Raw genomic sequence first — 20,090 nt, forward strand, 5'->3', positions numbered from 1 at the left:
ACCCTCACTGATAAGAAATTCCAACTATAAAACACTTTCCTAGCAGAAAATAGCTCCTGAGAGCAAGGAAGAGATAAAAAGGGAAATTCTTATCAGTGAGGGTCACATTGAAGTCACTTCCTGTCTGAGTCAGGACTGAGTCAGCCACTTACATACCTAATATTTAACTCTTTCAGACAGAGAAGGGAAAAAAGGAACACAGCATAGTTGTTTGTGTGCTAGGCTCTGTACATACACATGTCTATCTCATCAGGTCACATGTCAGTTCGGGTATCCTTTAAATGTTGCAAATATAACAGTTGTATGAGCCATCTAGAGACGCTACTGTTTTATAGCACATATGAAATGTAAGCTGAAAAAGAGACTCCATGTGCTAAAAGACACTTCTGATTCCTGACACACCCCTTCAATTTTGACTGGCCAATTTCACCACCTTCATATAGTATGAGAGCTTACCTACATAATCAGTTTATAGTATTCCAAATCTCCTGGTCAAGTCTACATGGAGGTAGTAAAATTGGCCAATCAAAATTGAAGATGTGTACCTAGCTTAAGTGTTTTGTATCAACAGGCAGCATTTCTAAGCAATTAGCAAGTAAGGGTGCATGCAAACGTTTTGAATAATATGAATACAACGTGTAGGTCAGGGAGAGGGTGAATTGACCAATCAAAATTGGATGTGTGTACACACCTTAAAGCCTGGCACACACTTTGTATTATGATTGGTCAATTACTGACCAATTTTAACACCTCCGTGTAGTATGAGGGTCAACAGATATTAAATGCTAAAAGCGTATTGTGTAGGTAACCCATCTACACTGCAAACTACATGGAAGTGGGAAAATTGGTCAGTGATTGGCCAGTCATAATTGAAAGTGTGTACCAGGTTTTAGTCAAACTTGTTGGACATATATATTCAAAATATTAAGAAAAACAGAGGTTATAAAATATTAACACAACTTAGCATTATTACTGTACATTAAGGCATTGACAATCATCATTGATAAAAAGTAACTGTTTGTCAAGAGGTCACAGACAGGGCCTGATGTACTAAGGTACCCATATTGCTAGGTACACCCGATGATCGGGCATGTTGGAAATAAGTGACCTGACAGTAAATCTGTCAGAAAATTGCATGGTGTATACCTAGCATATAGCCTCTCTATATTTATCCCCAGAACAGAGGTAAGGTCTATCACCTAACAGCACCTGTTTTTATTAAAATCCAGCACACGCTTGCTGATTAGCATTAGGTCCACAGTGTATATAATGGATTTTAGCTATGCATGTAATGCTTACCTAGATCTGCAATGCAGCACTGATTATTTGCTTTTACCAGAATATTTCTACTCTTCAGGTCTCTGTGTGCAATGGCAGGTTTTCCTTGGGTACCAAATATCTCCACATGGAGGTGCACCAAGCCACAAATGATTGATACCGCCAGTTGCAAACAAGCCTTTGAATCCACAGTGGTCCTCTGGAGGTAGTCATACAGTGACCCAGTATCATGGTAATGTGTAATCAGCCAAAGCTGCGTACTGGAGTTTCGAGACGTCATGTCAGATGCAATGAACCCTGGAAATGCAAAAACTAAGTTAATAAAACTAGTAATAAATTCAACCTCCTCCTCCTTTTGTGTCCTACCTGATCATTCACCTCCATTACTGTGAACCCATGCTATGCATTTGAGTGAACCTAACTTGCCTGATCTCCATGCTCCATCCAGTGACTGACTAAGCATAACCTAGTACTCATACTGTGCTGTGTGATCTGGTTTTCTTGTATTCCTGTATTGTCATATTGCTGTATGTCACCCCTAAATATTGTCTGTATCCTAAACTAATGTCCAGAGCTGCGTAATATGTTGGTGCTTTATAAATACAATAAATAAACAATAATAAATGTATTAAACTGTAGTTATAAGCCAACAAACTGTCCAATCTGTACTTCTCTCTACAAAGTGTGTACACACTTATGCTGGGTACACATGATGCAATTTCCCACCCAATCGACGGCAGGTTGCATCGTGTGTACATGTCCAAAGTGCACCCGACTGATAAAGCTATCAATTTTCCAATTATAAGTCCGCAAATCTATTACTTTATCGATCGGGAGCCGATCGGACATGTTAGAAATAATCGCCCGATTCCCGTGAATCAGGCGGGAAATTGCTTTGTGTGTATTAAGCATAACATGTACCATAATTACTCACTCAAAGGACAACTAGCAATAAAAACAACTTTTTTATATATATAATACTGTGGAGGGGAGCCTCCACATTGTATGCAATACTCTACCTGGGGGTATAGGAACGTTCCCTGTTCACAAGAGAGAACATCAGAGACCTGGACCACATTCTTATGTGGTTCAGGTATATTGACGACATCTTCATGCTACGGATCAGATATATAGAAGTATTAGATCAGTTTGTCAAAACTCTAAACCAGAATGACTGGAATCTAAAATTTACTTACAGTCATAGTAACAGAAAACTGGACTTTCTAGGCATTACGATTTACAAGAACGAACCGGGAAAATTGGGAACCAGGTTATATCTTATATAGAAAAGAAACAGCGCAAAATTCTACAAGCGTCAAGTACACATGCACCCGCAGTCATCACCGGTATAACATATGGTCAATATTTAAGGTTAAGGAGGAATTTATCTCAAACATATGATTTTAAAAGAGAGACTGACCAACTAAAAGAAAGACTACTCGAGAGGATGCTCAAAAAAGCTCTTAAAAAAGCTTATCATAGAGCACTAGGGTAAAGTAGGACTGAATTTCTGAAGAAAAAAAAAAAGAGAGAAAAATGATTGAGATGGCCCAAATCTAATTCTCACAATAACACAGTTCCAGACTAAAGTGTCTCCTTTATTACAGCCTACACCCAGAAGGACATCTAACTAACATTGGTACATTGGTACATTCTCCAACAAGACCCAAGCAAAGCCTCACCAGGACCATCCCAGAAACACCTTGAATTATTTAATGTAGATCAAAGCATATACAGTAGGCAATATATTAAAAAAAAATGTCCATTCTCTGCTCAAGTGGGAACAGAGCCTTAGGCCACATACAGACATCAGACCATAGTCTTTGGAAAATGAAAGATCACAGACCAATCTTACCACCCTTTCTGTAGTATAAGAGCCATAATCTACACAGTCTTTTCTATGGAGCTGAACTCCACATCAGAAAAAAATCATTGCAAGATGCTGCACACAAAGATGCTATACAGACACAAAAGATCAGTATCTGCAAAAGATCTGTTCCTGCCAAAAATCCATTCCTGCAAATTGCAATGATAGTCTATGAGATCTGCAGATCATCATACACACATGATTTAACTGACATTCATCTGCAGATCTGCAGATCTGAAAATCCATCCTGGTGGATCTGATCTGCAGATGAATGTCAGTTAAATCATGTGTGTATGATGATCTGCAGATCTCATAGACTATCATTGCAATTTGCAGGAATGGATTTTTGGCAGGAACAGATCTTTTGCAGATACTGATCTTTTGTGTCTGTACAGCATCTGTGTGTGCAGCATCTTGCAATGATTTTTTTCTGATGTGGAGTTCAGCTCCATAGAAAAGACTGTGTAGATTATGGCTCTTATACTACAGGAAGGGTGGTAAGATTGGTCTGTGATCTTTCATTTTCCAAAGACTATGGTCTGATGTCTGTATGTGGCCTTAGGCATTTTAATATAGGATTAATTTCCTCTGGGCGACTGCTGTTAGTATTCTGGTATTCAGCCACAGTGACGTCCATTTGGACACTCTTTGTACATTTTATTCTTCCGATGTCTGGTTATGAGCAATGATGGCACAAACTGCTTGCCAGTTTACCATCTACCAGCGTCGGTGCACTACTGATGCAGCTCGCCAGGCCAGAAGTAGGTAGATAGTAAACTGTCCGGTGGTGAACAGTTCTTGCCATCACTGGTTATGGACATGTTCCTACTCCCACCCAGTTTTATGGATTATATTTTGCCAGTTTTTCTCAGCACTGACCATTTGGTACAGCCACGTTACTTAACACCTGGCTAACCAGACCGAAAGGATACCTGGAGCAATGATGATGTGGATGTACTCTTGATTGCTGTAAAATAACTAGCAGTCTGGGAGATGTGAATACACCACTCCTGACTGGCTGCTTATGATGTTACACTTCTGATCCTGTAGAATGTAACTTCCAAGACTCTGGTTGCCCTGTGCTGTCCATGCTAGGAGGAGGAGACACATTGATAATGTCTTTGTGAGCAGTCAGAAAAGTGAAGACAATAATCATGCGTTGCTGAAAACTTAACCCCTTACCACAATCTGGATAAAATTATTTCACAAGGTGGCTCTAGACTATGTACTGAGAAGTTGATAGCAACCCCCCTGTGCAGGAAAACGGTCAAGTCCTGAAGGGCCAACACTTTCTGTATTCGAAATGTCTGGATGGTTTTACAGCCCAGAGAAGCAGAGCTGCGTGAATGAATAGTGCCTAGTACATGTGGTAATGTGTGCTCTAACATACAGCATAAAAATTTTGTTTTTATCAAGTTTAAATACAGTAGTTCATTCATTGTGTTCAAGATAGGGTGTACTCTTCATGCATTTGTTTACTTAATTTAATCCAGGAACCTACTGTGCTTCATCTGCTGTTATTCTGCCATAAAGTGATGGATGTTTTCCTTGATGCAGAGATTTAATTAATGCCATCTTGCTCAACATTTAATGTTGTGACACACACAGCTAATTCCAGCTAAATATTTTTTTTCATAATCATTAATATAACAGAATGGATGTTGCTATTACTGTGCAAGTATTGACACATATTTAAATTATAATTTATGTCATTTTTCATTCTCTGATAGGTATAACCTATTATTTTATCCTCCTTGGTCATGGTGTTTATATATTTATGTCAACTGATAACATTTTATTATCACTATTATACATGCTTGGCTGTTGGAAACAGCCATTATTTTCCACAATGCAACAACATTCAGGCCATGGCACTGACATCACACTGTGGGAGGGGTTTCACCACAATATCAGAAATACAAATGTCCTTGATGATCTATTGGAGAAAAAATAAAAATTTCTTGTGGGAAAGGGGGGTATTAATTGGGATGATGAAGTTCATCCTGGGTTAAAGCTCCTCTTTAAGCACTTCGGAAAAATGTTGTGTGCAACCCACAAAGAGAAAAAAAACTATGTAGTCTAAAGTTCCATACAAAAATTATATGGACCTCGGTCAAGGCGGCCTATAACGACTGCCTCTGCCAAGAATGCAGGGTGTATACAGCATTCCCCTACCCCTCTCAGCCAGCGACCCAATGCTTTGGAACGTCTAAGTGCATTGTTCTCCCCACTTATCCCACCCACTGCATGACATCACTACAGTGCCGCTTTGCCCCCCCCCCCCCCCACACACACAAACACAAACACACAAACACTCACACAGGAACGTAAAGCTAGCAGGTTAGCAATGTGTCTGTACAGCCTTAGCCCTGCAATGTTGCCCAAGGGATCAGATAGTGATCCATGCCGGGCGACATGCCTCATACAAGTGTACGAGGCTTAAAATCAGCAGTGTAGTGCTTACAGACTGAACTGGATATTATGCAAGTTAAACTGTTAATGCAAGATGCCAGCTTCCACACTGAATGTGACTGAAGGGCTAGAAGAAGGTTTTTACACTTTTGGGTCAAATGCAGATTGGAAAACTGTATAGTTGATATGGAGTTGAAAGCTGAGTTTTTTTAAATTGTATGTAATAATGCCAGACTGTATTTCCATTGTAAGATGGTGAAAGACTGGCCACGACTACAATAACACAAAAAAGGGGGCTAATGTCCATGTCAGAGTACATTTCACTGAGCACAAGTTGAATCACAGCAGCATTCTTACAGGTCATTCATGTGAAATTGTTGTGTTACGGTGCATCCATGCAGTAACTGGATATCACTGTATTCCTGTAGTGGCTACAAAAATCCAACATGCATGCAGACTGTTTCGGATTGGTTGAGCCTCATCAGTGCATGGCATGTATTAAATCAATCTGAAACCGTCTGTATTCATGTTGGATTTTTGTGGCTCTATACAATTAACAAGCTGACACAACGTTGCGAAGTTGCATTCCCTTTTCAACAATTTATCGTCCCTCGAGCCAGGTGAAGTGAGCTATATCCTTCCTATGTCTCCACCCACCAGATTCAACAGAATATAACAAATTTGCAAAGCTGTATGTACTATAAATACAACTAAAATGTTAACACTGATAATACATCAATCACACATATGTCTATGTCTATGACCTATTACGTTAGTTTTAATTCTTGTGCTTCCCCCGGGAAGATATTTCATTAAGAAGCTTCATGAAGTGTGAATTAAATGAATCATCCTGCTACAGATGTAATCATAATTTTGTTGTGGAGAATAATTGCTGTCCACTAAGCTGAGACTATTAATGATTTAGTTACAGAAGGATGCAATGAAAAGGAATGGGTTTTTTAATGTGTTTACATCAAACTCCACATGTAGGGGAATCAAAGCTTCGTACACATTCTAGTCTGGCGTTGTCCAAAATAATCATGTATCATCGCGGATAAAAGCAGCTCATTGGCTTCAATTCACAAAGGGCTATTCAATAAAAAATCAGGTCGGTAAAATACCGCAATCGGCATTTTAGTTTTTTTCCCCTAATTTATAAAGATAATTTTCACAGGCGCAGTAATAGTGCGGTAATTCACCACTAAATATCCACCGTGGTAGATAGGCACCCATGCTAATAGCTGCAATCAGTGGCTACAATTGGAAATTTGGGCACCGAAGGTGCTCAATGAAATAGCAGGTGCCACAAAAACAAACTGAAGCCAGCACCCGCTATTTGTAGCCACAGTTTCCATTTATGGCTGCTGATCATGGCTATTAACATGGGTACCCAAACTACCATAGTGACCAAATTACCTGATTAGGTTTATGGTTGTTTACATACAGGGCGTTCAATATGCCCACTGGATGTTTCCTTTACTAAACTAGCCCCAGCAGGTTGAAATCATGGAAGCTGACTTGCACACACTTGTAGGAAAGCAGAAATTAAAAGTATATTGATGAACTAAAGAGCAAAACATTGCACAAGCGATCAGTAAAATCAAATGGAGTCATCTGTAGATAAATGAACTAAAACAGCTGTACATTACCCAAAATATTTTCATGACGCAGCAACACTGTGTTGTAAATCTCAGTCTCTCTAAACCACGACTGTTCATCTCGAGAAGAGAAAATCTTAACAGCCACGTTTTCTCCTTGCCACGTACCTCTCCACACTTCCCCGTATCGCCCCTTTCCTAAGGAGAGATGACAGTCTGTTCAATTATCTGATATAAGGAATTAAAATGTATATATTCTAAAAGTTTTTATTCATACAGATAAACCAATATATTCATCTAAAATAAGAAAGTACTAAGATGTATTTCACACACACTGAGCAATGCTAATTATCTGTATTAATTCATAATAGACAATCTTCAGATGTTAAAGTGTACCCGACACTACAAGACACCGACTGACGCGATCGAGCCTATTAACGGGGCTGATTGCAGCTGAACGGCAGACCGCGGGAGGACGGCAAGTGGCCGTCAGACGTGCTTATGGGGCTGGAGGAAGCCCCGGGTAAGTATTGATTCTTTCTATTATTTGGTCTTTGGTACACTTTAACTTTCAATACTCTGGCTAGGCAGGCTCATGAGATCAGGTGTAACCATTCACTCTTTTTCTGTCTTGTCTTCTTCTTCCTGCCCTATCCCTTACTCTTCTTTCTTTACCTAATATTGTTATAGTAACAAAAAAGTGTGCCAATGGTTAGAAGCGTGATTTCCAGTGGTTAACATGACAAGAAGTAATAGCGTGTTTAAATACCCATGTGATTGTGATTTGGTTATGTAATTGAATCTTGGTCACTGTCGGCCGCTGTTTGTATGAAATACTTGTTTTATCTCAATAAACACAAAATTTGATATTGAAATTAAACCTAACAAGTAGTGCACAAATAAAAGAAATCCATATACATTTGATTTTAAGGAAATGTATAATGATTTTTTTTTAACATAGTTGTTTTGTTTATTTATTTATTGTGCTTAGCAGTAAACATATTTGTTATAAGGAACATGAAATGTTTTGAATAAAATTAATTTTCTTGAACTGACAAAGCTTGACAGTCAAACCAGAAGATAGAGCTCTAAACAATGATCACATTTTTGCTAATGATATTTAACGTTTTCCTGATTAAAAATATAATTTTAGTACTAAATTCACAAATAAATGAAAATGTTATGAGAAAAAAAATACTATGTATTTCCTTTAAGTGCTATTTATCTAATGCATTGGTATATTAATAAGAAGTCACTGATTGATACACTGATTAGTTGCCAAGACCAAGGCACAATTTCTATTTAAATGAATTTTCCCAGGAAAGTGCCGTATTTCTGGTGAAACCGGGGACTTTATCATCTTTTATCATGGCTGCATTCACGACTTATCTAAGTCTGCAGAATAAGTTGGCTCCTATCCATAATTTTTCAGGAAATGATATCCTCCTTATAAAATTGTATTTTCAACACAATTTCTACATCGTTGTACAAAATCTGAATAATTCCAGTATCCAATGAATGGAATATCTACAAATATAGGCCCCCGAGTTTTATACTAAATGGCTCAAAGTAGTTCTCTTACTACTTTAAACTGAATTAGGGCCCTAAACACTGAGTTATTTGTATTGCGATCCGATAGTAACCCAACGTAGCTGAAAGGTCTCATCAAGCGACCATACAGTGAGGCATACAGTACAATAAAAGCATGCCTCACTGCCACTATAAGGGCCCATTGCTACTAGTGTGGAAACCGCAGGATTTCCCTGCAGGCGATTAGAGAATGGAAATGCTGCCTATTCCGTCAATAGGATTGCCATCTGAATTGCATGCCGGTGTGATGCATACAGAATGCTGCAGTTTACAGCAGCATACAACCAAATCCCTAGAGACGTAATTTGGCTGCAGTTTCGCAACAGCACGGGTCCCGCATCCGATCAGAAACCTGCAACTGATAAAAAATCCCATTCACAGATTTATTCCAGAAACATGTGGCTCCCAGCCAGTGCTCCCAGTCCTGGGCACAGTGACCATCAATTAGCTGTTGGATGATACTATAACCTCTATATGTACAAAGATGCAAGGATGTCTTGTAAACATTTTGTCTGGCAAACTGACGTGTAAAATGTATATAAGACATTGCTGCATGGTGAAATAATGTTTATATTAATATTATTTTAATTAACACTGACAGTGGGGCCTCCTCTAAATTCCACCAGCCCCATGTTCACTGTTGGGTGGCCAGAATCATGGGACTGTGCCCCTGGCCAATACCGAAGTTAATAACCCAGACAAACACTACCCTTCACTTCCTGTTGTGTCACCAGTACAGGTACAGAGTAGAAATGTTGTCAACAGACAGCAATACAAATACTGTTACACTTAGTAGTGTTACCTCTTACCAGCTATAAAAACCTGGCATAGATTTTAATACTTTTACATCTATTCAGAACTTACTGTATGTGATAATTGTATGTTTATTAGTAATAGTAAATATACCTTTCCTGCAGTCTCATGTTTTTATTTTAAGATTAAGTAGATTAAGTGCTAACCGCAGCCATGAGAGTGTGAGGTAGATTCTTGATTCAGCTTCCAGTGGAAGGGCGTAATTGCCATTTGAGCTTTTCATCACTATGTTGTCATCTCAGGAGTCTTTTTTCCAACAGATAAAAGTGTTTTGCCTACTATTTACATTTCAGGAGAGCTATAGCTGCATTCAGTTGCCTCGTTTGCATAGATGTAAACACTGGTTTACTAAGTCTTATAATGAAAAAAAAAGAGAAAGTGAACACAGGCATTATCTAAATAGGTTTGGTACTTCATGCCCCTACCTTACATGTCAGGGAGGATAAGCAAGGTTAATTAAAAAAAAAAATGTATGTGGGGTGTGCAGGCTGTGTAAGCAGAGGTTAACTCACATAGGCCACCACCCCCATCTCAATGCACTCCATGCTGCTCTCCTTCTTCTAACACTTCCACCGTCACAGTGGAAGTTCGGGTTTAGAAGGAGGAAGTCCTTTGGGTGTCAGAAGATGGAGAGCGGCATGGAGCTCATTGGAAGGGAGACAGCTAGGTTAACCCCTGCTTACATACCCTGCATCCTCTGCATGCACCCGGGGCCTTTTTGATTTTTTGCAAAATTGGTCTCACTCATCCCTACATGTCAGTTTAGGTATGCTTTAAAAACTATCCTTTCAAGTTTTATGGCCCATCTTTAAGGTAAAACTATTTGCCTCCCTTCTGTGGACCCACTACTGGAGTTCTAACTGTACTCCTACTCCCCCTCATGGTGGCCTTGTTGAGATAAGGTAAGTCTGGGGCTTCCAAGGGCTAGGACTATGCTGCAGACTGCCTTGCAGTCCAGGCTTGTGTGGAGGAGCAGTCATGCTGCTAATGGTACCAAATGTAAGTATTTACAACTCTCTTAAAGGGCACCTGACGTAAAAAGGATATGGGTATAGTCATAACACAAACTGCCTGGCAGTTCTGCTGATTATCTACCTCTAATATTTTTAGCTTTGGACCCTGAACAAGCATGCAGATCAGATGTTTGACTTAAGTTTGACTGAAGTTGTTCAATTGTTGTTTCAGGGGCTTGATTTAGATACTACTGACGCATGAAAGATCAGCAGGATGCCAGGCAACTGATATTGTTAAAAAGAAAATAAATATGGCAGCATCCATATCCATCTCACTTCAGGTGTCCTTTAATGACTTTTTTGCTAATATAAAGGTTAGTGTCTAGACATCAAGCAGAATGGAATCCATCACGAATCCCCACTATGGCGTTTGATCTTATCTAGGTATCACCACCTGGGGTACAATGGTTTTATTGTAATTTAGTTTTCTAGTTGTAACTTTTTGTGTTATCTATTGTTTTATATCTCTGTTATGGGATATTCTTTTCTTTACAGGTAATGTTTGTATTACCTACACATTCCACAAGTGTAACTTCTTCGTTATCCATTGTTGTTTTATATCCCTTTTATGACTTCTATATTTTTCTCTTTACACCTCATGTTTTTCTTACCTACACATTCCACAAGTGTAACCTGTCTAGCCACAGTCCTCTGTACAAGAAATGGAAGCCCCGAGCCACTGCCAGTAGTGCAATAGTCATCTAGGAGATCCTGCAAAAATTGCACATCCATTGGTTATAGAAATATGAAACATAAATAATAAATATAAAAGTATTTACTGGGTACAGTGATTGTTGCGTAGATGCTGTGTCAGATGTGTACAGCTTCCACATGCATTAATGTGTTTGTCTTAGATCACTGAAAGTTAAGTTCTCTCTCTCTGATACTTTACTGTGTGTTTAGATGTGACTTTCCAAGGATGAAAGGGCACAAACAATCACATAGGAGCCAGAAGCAAACTTTTACTTTAATCCATGCGAAGAGACTGGGACTACCTCAAATGAAAACTTAGTTCAAGCAAACTCAAACCAATGCTTCGGGACACACAAGTCCCTTTTTCAGAGCTAATGAGTCCATCCAGGGGTGCAGCTAAAGTTTTGGTGGCCCCAAGCAGCCTATTATTTGGGGAGCCCGTTACCGTAGGGAGTGGTGCGTAAAGCGCGTCGTAGCAAAAAAAGTGGGCCTGGTAATGACATGATGTGGGTGGAGCCAAATACTAGCAAAATACAGGTTGTCCCCAGTTAACAAATGAGATAGGGACTGTAGGTCCATTCTTAACCTGAATCTTTTCTCCCCCTCTGTTCTCCCTGTGCCTCTTTTGTCTCCGTCTGTGTCATCTCAGTTTGTACCTCTTTTGTCCCCCTCTGTGTCACCTCTGTTCCCCCTGTGCCTCTTTTGTCCCACTCTATGTCCCCTTGTGTCAGCTCTTTGTCCCCCTGCCCTGTCCTAGCCAGGTATAGGTGCCCCCAGTATAGATATCCAGACATAGGTCCCCCCAGTATAGGTAGCCAGGTACAGGTGGTGCCCCAGTATAGGTTAGCCAGGGTGCCCCAGTATAGGTTAGCCAGGTACAAGTGCCCCCAGTATAGGCAACAAACTATAGGTGCCCCAGTATAGGTAGCCAGGTACAGTGCTCCCAGTATAGGTAGTGAGCTATAGGTGTCCCAGTATAGGTAGCCAGGTACAGGTGAGGCCCCCAGTATAGGTAGTGATCTATAAGTGCAAGCAGGATAGTTACTGTGCTATAGGTGCCCCAGTATAGGTACAGGTGGTGCCCCAGTATAGGTCAGCCAGGTGGAGGCCTGCCCCTAGACACATGCCAGCATTTCATCGGCAACTCCTCTCACTGCACTCTCCTGTTGCCGGGCCTGGCTTCGCTCTTGCTGCTGGTTACTTCTGGCAGGCATATCCGACATCATGAGAGGCGCCGCCAGGTAACCATGGCAACAGGTCACACAGCTGGGCCCGGCTGGTGTGAGGAGTCGCCAATGGAATGCTGGCATGTAAGTTGCGGAGGATGCGTGGAGCACAGGGCAGGCCGCCAGCAGAAAGAGAGTCCCCGCTCCAAAGCGAAGCCCAAAGCATGGGCATGCCTCGCTTGTACGGTGGCGGTGCCCATGCCTCCATCCTGTACAGACAGGATGCCAAAAATGTCCCACTTAGATGCAAATAGGCTGTGCAAAACACTTCTTGTTTATTGTTTGCACTTGATAAGAATCCCAGTACAAACAATGTAAGGCATAGTGTTTATAGAAAATTAGATAAACATCCAGCAGAAATTTCCTATCTGAGAAAGCAGCTAATATTTGCATGTTCCATAGCATACACTATTCCAAATGTCTCTGTACCGTCAGTGATTGAAACTATACTGAGATAAAATAGTTTCACACAGCATTATCGTTACCATCAGTCAGATGACTCACCCCTAAAGTGCTGTCACCGACCGTTGATGCATTTATAATGTCGGGATTTCCGAAGTCAATGAGTCTAGCCAGGGATTTTTTCCGGCTTTTTCTCCTTAATTTCCAGAATAAGAATGTGAAGAGTATTGCGAGGATCAGGAGCAGACCCACTGGGAGAATGGTAACTAGGAGGAGGCTTGTCGTAATAGGCGGCTCTACTTCTGTGGGAAAAGAGCAAAAAACCTATATTTTAAATCCAGACTATTCATGTGTTTAAAGAGGTATCAATATTACAAAAAAGCAGGTCTTTAATCATTATAGCATCTCCATAATACGCTGGTGTTGCTTCTTTGATCTTTGTAAAGAGGACTAAACCTTTTCAGGAACAGCAGAGTTTGGTTGTGTGTCAATCCCTCAACTTCACCAAAAACACTGCTATGGAGAAAGGAGAAGAGAGGTCATGACCACACACTGCTGGCATGGGCTTCTTATGGGATAGCAGCTGCTAGACATAAGTTTTCCTAACCTGAATTTCTTTTAATCCTTCTTCCTCTCAACTTGGCCAGACACATGTTATTGCCTGATTTGGCTGTATGCAGTTAGTTAAGGCAAAGGTCATCCCTGGTCTTTGTGAGCCTATGCATAACTGTACTTATGCACATAATACTTTAGTCAAAATATTTAAATCAGATCTTCCTGGTACCTTCTCCTGTTGTGTTTGGAGTGTAGTGGATATGTCCAACCAATAAGATACTATTTGTAGTGGATCCGAGATGAACTTTTACTCATTGCATAATTGTGTTCCTTTCCTATTGTTTATAGGGCATTCCTTAAGCCAAGTACTTTTTTGTTGTTGTTTTAATACTCTAATTTCCTATAAACTAAACAAGCCACGTCCACAGGTTTTCAGAGAGCCAAGGCACTTTCAGACAGTAGCAAGGGCTTATGGGAACTCAGTCTGGGCAGGAAGAGGGGGAGGTATTACTAGCCAGAGACTTCAGAGGCAGAGAGGAGGAGGGAGGAGGAGGGGGGATTAGTTTTTTTTTGCTCAAGATACAGATAAGCCTACCTCTGCGTAATGTTTACAAACAACATGGCTGCTGTCATTGTATCACAGGAAGAAATAATCATATTCTATTAAAGCTGTTTGCAGCTAGATTTGCTGTGTAAACTATCTAAACTTTAGATAAGATATATATATACAAGTTACTTGTTATAGTTATTTTTTCATCTCGGATCCGCTTTAACAATTCACCTAGTGATGTATGGGAAGATCAACCAAGAGACAGATCTCTCTCTGATCGATCTGATCAGAGAGAGATCTGTTGGCTGCCCACACACCACAGGCTGACTCCTGATTGGTTTCAGCTTGAAGACTCTTGGGAATTGGGCACATGACACTGCATCTGATGGCTCCACTGCTGTCCCCAAATGTTAATGTGCCCCCGCCTTCAAATGTCTCACCTGTCTGGCCATGCCAGTTTCCAACTGCTCCTTCTTCTTTATTCATGTCATCTGACGTGGCTGCTGCCCATAGCGCCATATTAAAATTTGGGGGACAAAGGGCAGGGGTTCCGTCTCATTTGTCACTTGTCCTACTAATACACGCCGTTACTGCAGAGTGCCCGATCCACTATGTCAGACCGAGTATTTTCCAGTTTGTTTGCTCAATACATTCAACCTATTTTGGCCCAAAATTGTTTGAATCCCCAATTAGGCATGCTTGTTGCAGCACTGACTTTCATCTAATTCAATAAAATGGCCACATTTAGGTCACTTTTTCAGGCACGATTTTTCTTGCTTATACAATGAAATCTGAAATTGCTCCCATGTTTCAATCTTGAGTTAAAAGTAGGAATATCTGAAGAAGAAGAAGGTAGTCCAAGCACACCGGGCAATGTGAATAGGTATGAAGAGCTCTGGGATTAATGGTTAGCTGCACTGGAAGTGGTGGATCCCTATTGATCACACACCAACTGCTGGTGGCCTTGATCAGTTAACATATTCTTTTTGTGATATGTTATATTTTATTATGAACAGTTACTTAAGTAATGGTGTATGTGCTGCCTTCTGATGATACCCCCTTGTACAATGTATTTGAAACTGTATAATGAATTATGCCAGCTGTTTTACATTGCCATGGATCTTATACCCTGTGATTTGATTGTATTCCCTGGATTTGTTGTCAATAGGAACCATATATTCCTTTTTATCCCTGTTATGTTCATCTCGGTTTGAGATGAGTTTTGTTCCTTCAATAATAAACATTGGATCAAAAAAAAGGTCACATATGTTTATATTATGTGTGTGTATGTATGTGTAGCCCAGTCATAATCTTTAACCCCCTACTACAGTAATAGTCTAGAGACAATTTCTTCAAGGAAGCAAATTAAGCTACCAAATACTGTATTAGTGATGGCAAATTGATATGGCAAATGGTTTCAAATGTACAGGCCATTACACAATCATTCTCACCAGTGCATAAAAGAAAAAACATATAGGTCCCCTACCTACAATGTCTGGTGAGGGAGGTCTAGCCGACGAGGACTTGTGCCTAAGCTGTAGGGCCCAATATCCTCCTTAGTATGTCCTTTGAACTGTAACACGATGATTTGTATGCGTAAAAGCAGCAGGTTTTAGTGAGTAGAGAAAGCTAGGCTGCAGAAAATTTCCCATCAGCCAACAGTGTAGGCAATAGTGATGCTTGTGTGTGATAACTCTTGGAGAAGCATGTGATCAGTCTGATCAGCTGATAGATTTGCAAGGCCCTGATTGCTGTGATCACTTCCTTCTTGAACACGACCGTGGCCAACAAGTTTATAATTTAATAAAACTGATCACATGCTTCTCTGTGAGTTTTCAAACAAACATGAACCACTAGTAGGCAATGGCCAGTTGGCATTATCACATGAGTGGGCTCCATTGCAACAAATAAGCAAGCTTTTTTCCCTAAAGTGAAAGGCGTTTATGACACCCACTGCATGATTGCAGGTGTGTGACTCAGATTTTCCCAACGATTTTTCTGTGACAGGCGAGTGATCATTCCCGTGATCCCACAACGTGGGTACAGGTGCGATATTGCCAGCATCGTGTAGCGTTACGCAGCGATAATGACCGTCACTGTTAAGATCTCCTATAACTCTGCGCAAAGTACTGCGATCGCTTGACTTCCCATTCGTGCCTGTCTTGTAATGTCACATGACATGCATGTACCCACTGGCAGGAAGATGGATCGGGGAACGTTCGTCATCGTGAGACGTCACTAGATCCATCTTACTGCGTCGCTACAGTGAGTGTTCAGCTTAAGGTTTAAATTTAGCTCAGCATGACAGCCAGGCAACTGGTAATTAACAACTTCATTCATTAGGGAATGAAGATGGCAGCCTCCATATTCTTCTTACTTCAGGACCATTTAGGACCATTGTAGCCCCTCACACTCTCCAATGAGTTCTGGTTCACCATGAGCTTGCTGGTTAGTCTGTACTTCTTACTTCAGGTTCCCTTTAACAATCAAAGGTGAGCTAGTGGTTGCTGTGAACAGGTTCTTGGTAAATTGGCTGCCCTTCTTCTGGTGAATTAACCATATTGCAGAGTTTGGACCCACTTTAAATGGCAAGCTCGGGGTCTAGCTGGTAAATCCCTTTGCAATGAACTTGCTTAGGTCTAATTATACAGAGTTCACATTATCAGAATGTGGAAATGGTAAAGCTATTGCCAACGTAGTAAGTGATAAGTGGTGTTACTTTACCTGTAGGGAAGATGGTGATATTAGCATTGCAGAGATGTGAGTAGCAGCACGTGGCTTCTGTGATTCCCGTCCTACTGTTGCATTGTTCTGCAATACTGGTATTAAAACAGCCACGGACCCGGAAGATTTCTTTAGAATCAGGCAATTTTTCCTCTGTCACAAAACATGTCCTTCCAGTACAGAAATTTCCTGAGCATCCCCCTCCATGACAGGAACAGCTGTAATAAGTGACATCTGCAGAGATGGAAATACTACAGCTCAGCATCTATATTGTTATCCTATATATCTTATGTAATATTCGCTGTATCAAAGTGAAAGATGTCAAAACTGCTTAACTACGGGTTGGTTTGGGTACCTTTTTTTTGCTACTGGTTCAATAAAGTATCAACAAACTGTAAGTGAACCTAATGTAATAAAACAAAGGTTAACATTAATGCATCTCCTTATACCTGAGTGACCTTTCCTCAGTTGTCTTAAAGTGGAACTGAAAGTGCATTGTTTGCAGTGCCTGTTGAGTTATGCCCTACGGCGCTAACACTAGAGGGTAGAAGAGGATATATGTATATAAAAGGTAAATACTTACCTGCCATAAGACGTTTCTTCCAGGCTACACTCCTTTTTTCTTTCTTCACTCTTCTACGTTCCATGAGTGCTTTTTGGTCTAACCTACTCCCTCCCATGTGATTAAGCTCCTAGTCCGTCCTCCAGCAAGACCAACCGTTTGTATTGAAGAAGGAGTAAAATGCCCAAAAGCCTAAAGGCTCATACACACCTACCAAAAATCTGTCCAACTATCTTCCAAACTTGCCTGTTGGAAGATAAGTTGGGCGTGTGTACAGCTGACAAACAACCAGATGACCAACTGATAACAGGTTGTTTGCCAGATCCAACCAGTGGATCAATCTGACCAACTATCAGGCAGTTTGGAATGTGTGCACAAGTCTTTTGAACAATTTTATTGTTTTTGAATGTGGAAGTTTTTCTTTTAGCTTACACGCATAGTATTTAAGTGAGTTGGTTGTTTAGTTGGGTGGCGTGTGTTCATGTACTTGTCAGGTAAACAGCTTGTTGTGTGGTTGGTCATGTTGTGTGGTTGGTTGTGCATAAGGTTGGACGTGTGTATGAGCCTTTACTATCACTATAGTATTTTAGAGATCTCCACATACTTTAATATAAGAACATTTATATTCCAACATTTTCCTTGAAACATCGACCCCTATTAAGCCCTACTAAAGCCCTAAGCCCTACTAGAGCCCTAAGTCCAACTAAAGTTAGTCAAATAAAGAAACAGCAGTGAGCTAACGCTTACCACCACCCCACCCCACCAAAATGCAGTGTTTTTGTAGCTGGCAGTGGTTTTCAACGTGTGGCAAAAAAACACACACAAAAAAACAACAGTGGTGCCATTTTTACTGCCAGTGATCCTAACTCCCCACAGGTTAATGTCTGTAGGGCCTTAAATTCCTAGTAGCTATGCAGTTAAAGGGGATACATAGCATTTTCTACAGTGTATTTGATTTATTACATTCAGTGCTGAAAAGAATACATTTTTTAAAATCCGGTAAATATTATTTTTTATCTGATCTTGTTTGCCATTTGGGCCAGCAGATGTCACTGCTGAGCAAACTAAACTTTTAGGGCTGTTTTATACTACAATGTGTTTTTGCTGTGTTTTCCAATCGCATGCAAACCGCAAATGCAAAGACATCAGCAAAATAATAAAAGTCACGGCAACTATTTTATATTAGTGTGATGTAATTCTGCCGATCGCAGAAGTCCTGCATGCTACTTTTTCTGCATCTTCTCCTGTTCCTAGCATCCAGTGAAAATTGCAGCAAAATCGAATTGTAAAATCGACTTGAAATCACATTGCGTTTGCTAATGAGTTTTGTGATTTTCAGTGTATAAGGGCCCTTAGAGTAAACTGATTAGTGATGCTGATGTGTATGAGAACTAATGGAGATTCATGTGATCGGTTTGAATAGGTGAGAGCTTTGTTAGTTTCTTATTTGCTTTTTAGGATTCTATACTAAATCAAGAAGTGATCATTGCAAATCGGAGCCTTTCAGATGGACGGCTGATATGCGCGTTTGCTGAACAGTTCAGTCTTCCACCTGCCGCCAGCCAGTGCGATTTGGGTGCAATTTAAATGGAGCTGAGTTGCAGCGGATGTAACACCACGCGTGTCAAGCATTGACACGTGGTGGCAGTACTGGGCAGTGGAGGAACGCAACATTTAGAGTCTGAGCACGGCTGTGGCTGCTCTCAGATCTCACTCCACGGTGGCGGGGGGGGGGGGGGGCACCTGTACAGCACCAGTACTGGGTGCTAACAAGCGCCCAGCTGGTGCAGAAGAGCAGCTGGCAGGTGGTGAATTTACCGATTGTCAGCTGCCCATGTGAAAGGGCCCTAACAGGTGTATCAACTGTTCAAACTCATCCTTCCATAAGTTCTCCAACACGTAAGCATCACTTTTAGCATTGCATTTATGTGCAATAAGGCATACTGGTGATGTGCTATATACTACTCCTTAATGAGTGCAATAGTAATACTTATGACACTAACCATTTAAAACTGTGTATAACATTTTGAAATATTTGAAATATTTGGCATACGTGTATAACTCCTCTATTTCTACCTTTGTTACTCTCACTTACAGTGGGATTCGAAAGTTTGGGCAATCTTGTTAATCGTCATGATTTTCCTGTATAAACCGTTGGTTGTTACGATAAAAAATGTCAGTTAAATATATCATATAGGACAGTGTTTCTCAACATTTTATTGGTATGTACCCCTTATAAAACCCTGTACTCACCAAGTACCCCCTGGAATAGTAAATATTATCACAAGTACCCCTTAACAAATACATATTTAATCATGGTACATGATAATTGGTTCTAAACAATTTCCAAGCATTTACTGTTGCTTTTAATTAGAAAAAAATACAAATTTGGTGTTTTATATAAGATTTATAATTTTCTTGGTCAAGTATATCAAGCCTGAGTACCCCCTGGAACCATCAGAAGTACCCCCTGGGGTACGTGTACCGCATGTTGAGAAACTAGGATATAGGAGACACACGCAGTGATATTTGAGAAGTGAAGTGAAGTTTATTGGATTTACAGAAAGTGCGCAATAATTGTTTAAATAAAATTAAGCAGGAAAGTCCTCAAAAAGATCGGCACCACTGGTAGAAATAGTAATTATGCTCTTTTATTGCATCAGAACATTGGGCATATACAATGACAGACGCTGTTTCGGGCCTTTCCCTTTTTCAAATTGCAGTAGCCATATACAACACACATCACAGCAGGGGTGGCTTCAGCGCGGGATGCTACCTCCGAAACCACTTGCGTTCCAAAAGCCGGC

General features: G+C 40.5%; 1 protein-coding gene across 1 annotated transcript in view; it reads right to left on the bottom strand.

Moving 5' to 3' along the window:
* ACVRL1 (activin A receptor like type 1) overlaps window positions 1-20,090 on the bottom strand; it is a 118,690-nt gene that overhangs the window by 42,534 nt on the left and 56,066 nt on the right. Inside the window, exons 3-7 of the mRNA XM_068267725.1 lie at window positions 16,722-16,955; window positions 12,995-13,194; window positions 11,183-11,282; window positions 7,207-7,353; window positions 1,300-1,575 (exon numbers count right to left, since the gene is read on the bottom strand). Of these exons, the coding sequence (XP_068123826.1) occupies window positions 1,300-1,575; window positions 7,207-7,353; window positions 11,183-11,282; window positions 12,995-13,194; window positions 16,722-16,955 (957 nt within the window). The remainder of the gene's footprint in view (window positions 1-1,299; window positions 1,576-7,206; window positions 7,354-11,182; window positions 11,283-12,994; window positions 13,195-16,721; window positions 16,956-20,090) is intronic.

Source organism: Hyperolius riggenbachi, chromosome 2, assembly GCF_040937935.1.
Source record: "Hyperolius riggenbachi isolate aHypRig1 chromosome 2, aHypRig1.pri, whole genome shotgun sequence".
Taxonomy (NCBI): Eukaryota; Metazoa; Chordata; class Amphibia; order Anura; family Hyperoliidae; genus Hyperolius; species Hyperolius riggenbachi.